This window comes from Morone saxatilis, unplaced genomic scaffold, assembly GCF_004916995.1.
Source record: "Morone saxatilis isolate NCDOM2014 unplaced genomic scaffold, NCSU_SB_2.0 Contig9, whole genome shotgun sequence".
Taxonomy (NCBI): Eukaryota; Metazoa; Chordata; class Actinopteri; family Moronidae; genus Morone; species Morone saxatilis.
This window is the reverse complement of record NW_023340268.1, coordinates 21511231-21519301: the sequence shown is the minus strand read 5'-3', so window position 1 is coordinate 21519301 and position 8071 is coordinate 21511231. Positions and strand designations below refer to the sequence as shown.

Here is an 8071-nt window from a genome sequence, read left to right as displayed (position 1 = left end):
GGGGGGGGGGGGGTGTTGATGAGTGAGTGAGCGGCAAAATGCTGTAGAAGAGCAAATGGCAGCCAGCAGTGTGATCTAAGTTGCTCAAGCTGTACATGTTGCTCTCTATTTCTGCAACATTTCTAAAACTGAGGATACTTGTGAATTTAGGTGATAAATGAATTGGTCTATTTTTAGAGCCAAAACAGTACAATTCAATTATACATTTTCTTTAAAGACAGTGTGTGTAAAACAGAACCCAGTAGATACATGTATGATCTATGGGAAAGCCCCATGGTTTTTCCCTTATGGAGGAATGTTCTGGAATACAGAATGGTTAGAATGTGAAATTCCCAGATCACCATGGTCTCCTTGGAGACAGAACTATAGTACCACAGTTGAATACATTTTCTGGTAGAGTATCACTAACTGGATTAATAACATGTGCTCAGCTAAAGATGTTGAAAGAGCCCCAAACTCCTACACTAAAACTTTGGAAGGAACAAATGACACAAATTGTTGCTTGTGAAAAGATGCTGGGAAGACTGACCTGTAAAAATAGATTAACAAAGAGTATGATGGTGTTGTACAGTAGCTATGTAAATTTTGCCATGCCAATACATGCCACATTATTGTAAGCAAATATCTGCCTTTCTGGTTTCCTGCCTCCTTTTTGTTTTTATTGTTTTTGTCTTGTCTTTTTTGTTTCTGTTTGTTGGCAATAATTGTCCATCAAAAAACATAAAGAAGTGTGTCGTGCTACAAATGAATACATTTGTAGGTTCACTGCAGACTAATGCACTGAACCATGTACACTGCCATGTACATGCTTGGAGCCCAGCTGGGGACTTAATATTTGTCTCCAGTTTAGACTAATGCTTGGAATATTTGGGGGAAGGGAGGGGGCATAGGACGTACACCCACAGAGCAACCACCCTTACTAAACTTATATAAACAACCCAGTCTTGCGTTTTACCTTTCACTTTTAACATTCCCTTTCAAATTATTATTTCTACTTGTTATAATACAAGTATACTCATGTAAGTATTTCTGATTCAGATGTAGTGCTTTTTCTGGCATCTAACATTATCATCCCAAGAGATCAACATCACTCCTAATTATAATTCAGTGTTAAAAAAGAGCACTGTCAGCAGAGTGGCGATGGCACTGCTGAACGGCAGTAGAGGCAGCCGTGCCAGAGTCTGTTCTGGTTCAGGAGCACTTCGGCATTCAGCGCCATACTGAGAGTTTCCAGTGGCGGGAAACAAAGGTGAAGAAACAGGGCGTGCGCCGTGCTGCTCTGCCCTCCTTTTCCATCAGCCTTCTTCCCATTTCCATTACAGATGGGTTTTCCACTAAGGTAGTTTAGAGACAAGACTACCTTTGAAAAGCTTTGTAGGCTGTTGTGCTGTTATCCCGTGTTGTTCTGTGCACAGTCTGATCGACTTTCAACATGAGGTTTGAATCAGATGATCAGATGTCTTTACAATTAGGAACTTAAAAACAAAAAAACAAAAAAACAAAACGTATTTTCTGCAAATAGCGTAAGGACACAGCAAAGGGCTGTTATAGGTCGTTTGCATCACTCAGCGCAAAAATATACTGCTGACCAACGGGCTGAATGGTTGGATGAATGCTCCTAGCTATTACAGAGTTTCATTAAAATCATCTACTCCTGCTAATTGAGCCAGGATATATAAAGAAGGCCCTCACCGCCATTACAGCCGGGCACTGCGGACCACTCTTACTGAACCAGCCCGCCAAGTGGAGGCCCGCCGGCTCACTCAGCAGCCAGCACACTTCCTTTAAAGGAAATTTCCAGCAGCTGTGTAAACCATGGGGGTTTATTCAAAAGGCACTTCCCACTGCATACAAGAGGCTGGTGGAGGGGATGCAGGAAAAGTCTTGGCTTGTGAGAGGGAGCCCACCTAAGGTTAATTCATTTGACAGGGCTTCCAAGACACGGGGCTAATAATGTGCCAGTGTTCGTTTGTGAAAGTGTTCTGTGTTGAACGTTATCGTTTGAAGGCAGTCATTTTCTCTCCACCACTCTGTGTTTATGAATGGGACTTTCCCTTCAAACGGGGCAGGAGACAGTAAACGTTTAACAAGTCTAGAGCATGACAAAAGTGTTGCAAATATACTTACTGTGACTATTGTTAAATTGCCGGGCTTGGGAATGTTTGTCTTTCATGTTTTCTGTATGTTGTTATTTCAAAAAATGAAATGCAAGTGTTGAATATAAACACAAATATATCTGTTGGCAAAGCCAGCAATTTTGGCCTGTGTCAGATTTCGTCTCCTTCTCCTAAAAGCCCCTCTTGTTTACGTGAGGGCATTCTCTCCAAAAAGGGACACAACAGAGCTCATTCACTCTCTATGAAGCAGGACCAAACACACTGAGCCTCGTCTGCAGTGGCCAACACCAAGGTCAGCTCCTGGCAATGTGCAAATCACTACCAAATATTGACTTTGACCGACAAATGGCTCTGGCCCACTTTTCACTTGTTCACTAACAATAGCTACCACCAACCAAGCCAACCGTACTGGGATGGCTACGCCCACCACAACTCGTCATGTTCAGTTGTTTGTTTTTCACAACCCAGAGCAGCGAGGTTGCACACTCCACACAGCAGAAGCGTTGACACCCAGTGCTACGTTATGCCCTTAATTCACAGCCCGGGAGTACAGGAACACACAGGAGAAAGTCACATCGCCTCACTCGCTCTGGAAAAACTCCCGACTGGAAACAAAACGCCTGGGCCGCTAATGATCCCAATTCGCCACAGCTGTGTGTCCCACAGCTTGCCAGTGTTTCAGTTCAATGAGTGACCCTGTTAACTAGCGACTTTCAGCTGGACATGTTAACTAACTGACGAGTTTATTCAGTTGAAAGTCATCAGTTAACGGGGTCACAGACCCAGGAGGCGGGAGGACTGGAGAAGGGCGGGTGCAGGTGATTAGTACAAGCAGGGGCCGACGTTAAACATTGTCTCATTGTACCCCTCACAAAAATCACATACCGCACTGTTGAGCCACCCTATATTACCGAAGGGGAAATTCCTTCACCTCGACAGCCTTACTTTTAACATATTACCAGATAATCGTAGTGGTTTTAAAAAAGAAATAATGAAACTTTCAAATACTGATTTGGACGTTGATTACCATGGCAAGCTTCGAGTCGGGTCAGCCCTAGTTAAAGCCACATACATTTAAAAGAAACATACTGGCTTATAAACAGGGTCCCTCTATGGCTCTGACATTTGATTCCTGTTCTTTAAGCATTATTGGCAGGTAGGAAATGCATCATCATTCATTAGACATCTATTGATGTGCTAACCTCTTTCACAGTGGTGAACTGAGTGTTTTTATACATCCTTTTGATATTCGGAAGTTTTTAAGAAGCTATTTTCAAGAGAGTAAATAAGTAAATAAATTGTATTCAGAGATATCACTCCGGGTCAGTGATCCCTGCCTTGAAAATTACACCTGGTGACTGCAAGTCTAGCTGTTTTTTTTTGTGTTTGTATCTGTGTATTATTTCTTAATTTTAGTGTGTACCCATTTACAGATTCACTGCATTAGACCCTTGTACTTTGTATCCTGCATGCCACAATGCAGACCTAATTCCCAAACAAACTCAATGATGGGTGGCCACTGGGTGTGTACTAGTTGTGTATGAGGTATATGCACATAATAAAGACACCAAAAATGTTGAATTCATTTCCTGAGTATTCATACTTTCCTGAGGATGTGAGCAGCCTAGTTTCGACTCTATTTATAATAAAATGCTGTAATGTCTAATAAAGTAAGCACTAAAATACACTGGAAACAAGTAACCTGTTTGTAACAGAAACATTTCATTCTTCACAACTGTCTCTTTATGAAATATGCCTGGAGAAAATAACATATCCCATAAATACCATAAGCGGTGTGTACTACCATCATCCCCTAAAAACTGAGGAAAAGCACACACTATCCGACACTTCATCTACTCCAGCGTGACAAGCACTTGACTTTGCCTATTACCCTGCTACTCTAATTACATGCTGCACACAAAATTGCCACATAACAGCCTCTTTCCTGAGAGCGCACAGTGGGGGGAAACTCCAGGGCGTGACTACATGAACGAAGCCAGAGGGGAGGGGGGTGATCTGACTGCCATGGAGGCAGGTAGGTACTGAAAGACATGAACCCAGGAGGACAGGATGTGACATAATGCAGGCATTAAGAGAAGCTTCCTGCTCAGGTACCTCTGGGCAACATGGAGCAGAGAAAGGAAGGGTCCTGTGGGTGTGCCTCCCTTCCAATCAGCTGCTCAGGCTTTGACTCTGGCTGCATGAATGGAATGACAGGAAGCCTCCTCCCCACCACACAATCGCAAACACACACACACACACACACACACACAGACACACACACGGCAGGAGCGGGCTGCATGTACTGCTGAATGGCAAACATTTGTTTTAAATATGGTTTCCCGGAGTCTTGTTTTACGTGCAACTTCTCCTCTTCAACTAAAACCATCTCTAATGCGTTCCTAGCGCTTTCAGCCATGACGTCTCTGTGAAACTCAATCCCGCTCGACTCATGTACAGTAGGAGCTGCAAGTTCTAACACAGGCGTGGATTTACTCTATGTAGATGTATCAACATCTTTTAAGACCTTAACGCATGAATAAGCAAACAGATTGAGAGACCGTGACCCTCTCACTGTTTGTTATGCTCACATGAATGCCTTATTGTGTCACACACTGACTGCAAGGATGGAAGAAAAGGTGCTAAAAGAGAATTACTCACCCACAACCATGAGTGTGAACTCGAAACCTCTCTTCACAGATTTTCTGTAGACTTGGTTTGGAAGATTTGCAAATCCCACGTAGCCCTCCAGGTTCTTCTGTTGCTGTGGACCAAAAATATACAGAGCTGATACTTTCCACCAGTGGCCATAAGACTGTACTGGAGAATGAGAACAGATTGTGGCAGAAGATTGTAACATTTGCAAGCTCAGGTCTCAGATAACAACTGAATACCACTATGGTGCACCAAAAACAAAATAAACACACTGTACCCGCATAAAGAGTTGCTTTCTGATTGAGTATAGTTATGCAAAGACAGAACTAGTGTCATTGTGAGTGGATGCACAGTGAAAATGGACAGTTATTATCTAGCAGGGGCATCAACATTTGGAAAAATATAAAAGTCAAGTCAATTACTATGTTTTTCAGCACTTTCACCTGCACCTTACGGTCTTCCTACATGGATGGAATTTGCCCAGTCTGACAGTTGTTCAGATGACTGTGAGATGTGGTTGAAAGCTCAGAAAAAGTTAGTAAGTGGACCTTGAGATTAGATTTTTTTTCTTGTCAAACTGCTGTTTCCAAAGTCTGGAGTAACAATGTGCATCAAGTCTTATCAGTGGATCATGTGAGTGTTCATGTGGAAAAACTGCATCCTTTTAATCATTTTAAAGGCTTACATTCAAAGTGTTATTACTTTAAAGGGTACACTGCACAAGCAGCTGACTTTTTTAGGCTATAGGATTGTCCAAATAAATCAGTTAAGACTAATCAAAAAGCATTTGAGCATTCGGTGAACAGTGAATTTTATATGAACCATTTTTACTACAATCTATATGACCCAGAGGCCCTGAAGGCTGATGAGGAATGAGCAGAATACTTACAGCTGGATTGGAGAGCAGACATGTTGAAAAGTTGACATGGGAAGGCATCGGTCAAAGGAGGCAGGTCCATGAGGCGGGAACAAAACCAGAGAAAAAGAACCAGAGAAAGAAATGAGTGAAAGGACACTTTAAATGACACAGGAATTCTCTCGAAGCTCTACTCATCTGCTGGCAGGAAACAACCAACATGCAGAAAGACAGGACATATTTATCTCACCGAGTCACTCTCACACCGAGACAAGGCTGGAATTTCACATGAAACATCCAACAATATACAACAGTATTTAGATTCTTAAAGATTATAGCAGCAACTATAGAGGCTGAGTCATACAAAGCCATGTTAAGTCATTCTTTTAGCTAGAACAGAATTTAGTTTGCTGACGTATGTAACAGCCACTTCCACTTCCATTATAAGAGAGTATCCACATTACAATACATTGAAACATGAAAGCAGGGAAAGGAAGCACCATCTCACACAGCAGCATTGGACATCAGCTACAATAATACCTGCGTATCGTGTCTGTGTTTGATTGGACTGAGTGTTGACTCTGAGGAGGAGTCCAGTTAAGTGGGCCAAACTGAAATAACACAGCTCCTGACAGGTGTCAGGGTTCAACAAGTCTACAGCAGGACAAAATGCGTTAATTTGTCACAAACATAACATAACACAAACATCTCCCTGTTTAATGCAACGCAGCACAACCTACATCCTCCAAGTGACCATACAGTTTCATTTCTATGTATTATTTCATCATTAGTTTTAGCTAGGTGTACCCAATAAACTGGAAACTGAGTGCATGTGCATATATGCAGATTTTATTATTATTTTTTTATTTAGTTGAACCTTAATTTAACCAGGAAGTCCCCGAGATTAAAACACGTGTCTTTAGGAAGACCTGGCTAGAGGAGGGAATCAAGAACTCATTTCAGTTCAGAGAACTGATTCTAGATAGTCCAATGCATCAGAATTGTATTCCATCAAGCTTATCATTTCCTTTTATCAGTGCCAGCATGACTTTCTAGAAAGCGCATTGCAAAACAATGACAACCAATCTCATGCGTCAACGCTGCTGGACACATGCAGCGAGCAAGAGTCATGGTGCAGAGGAAGAAACAGTCCAAAGAGCAGCCTCAGCTCACAAAGAGACACAAAGAACTATAATTCAACTCTGTTTCTACGCTGTGTTCAGGCCCACAGATGATAAAACAGCTGCACTGGCGCTGAAAAACTGTGTGGGCTCACTTCTTTCCAAAAAAAAAAAAAAAGGAATCAGGAATCAATGAGGAAATAGAATATTAGACTGTGCCAGGACAGCACATCATTACAAGGTTACATAAACTATAAAACACAAAGCTTAAAGGACTCATCAGAGAATGTTAAAACCATGTAAGGGACAACAGATATGTACACTGCATCAGGTATCAGCTCATACATGGCAGTGACCATTTGTATAAACGTCAGATCAGCGCTTCAGTATAATGTTGTTTGTTACACATGTGACCTTTATCATAAGATCTTGCTTTGTGTATGTGGCACTTGGTCATATTGTGATTTCCATCATATTTTGATGTGTTTATAGGAGCTGTCAGCAGTTCATCTGACTGCTTAAGACGATGCATCCTCCACTCATCACACTGCTCTCACTGGAACTACACACACACATTTCTGACACACTCCCAGCCTACTGGCTTACATCCACAGGCCCTCTTCTGACTGCTTCCTGTGTTAGAGACAGTTGACGAACAGCAGAGGAGTCCAACATTCAGCCTGGAACAATGTGCAAACGGCTACAAAAATAACCTCCTAACATGTATCCCTTAACATCCCCAACGTGATGCACAAAAAACACTACTGACAGGACATTTTTAGTCAAAATCTCTGGCCTACATCGCATTGAAAATGGCTGCCATGCACCACTGTGTACTTTCACACATGCTACAAAAAAAAGCATCAGCCACAGCTGCGCTGCTGTATTGTGACGCTTTGTGGGTTTGTGCTTTTATCTACAAGGAAGGTGTCACGTACCATGAGCTAGGCTGCAGTTTCTCAGCCAAAACTGGAACCACATATGCAAAACAAATTACTTTAGAAAAACAGCACGCTGAATCTGGGTCAGTTTGTGTCAACTTCAGGTTCCGGCAGACAAGTTGTCTTACTGTTTGGTTCTACACCATCATCACAGAAATGGTGTGTCCTTTGTGGTATTATGTTGCCTTCACAGACTCAATGAAACAGTAAGCAAAAAGATGTCTCACTTTGCTGACATATTGAGAGGTGGAAATCAAAGGAAGGTAGTATTCATAAATAATTCAGATAGCATTGTCAAAGGTGGAACAAGTTCCATTCCCTAAAAAGGGAGCCAACATCTGTGTCTTCAGCTAAAGCTCCAGGGGTCTCATTTATAACCGT

At 42.1% G+C, this 8071-nt stretch overlaps 1 protein-coding gene across 2 annotated transcripts in view; it reads right to left on the bottom strand.

The window, feature by feature from the left end:
• The window catches only part of sept7a (septin 7a), a 41403-nt gene that overhangs the window by 30297 nt on the left and 3035 nt on the right, over positions 1-8071 (bottom strand). For both annotated transcript variants that reach the window (XM_035681268.1, XM_035681269.1), the window contains exon 3: positions 4779-4881. In XM_035681268.1, the coding sequence (XP_035537161.1) occupies positions 4779-4881 (103 nt within the window). The remainder of the gene's footprint in view (positions 1-4778; positions 4882-8071) is intronic.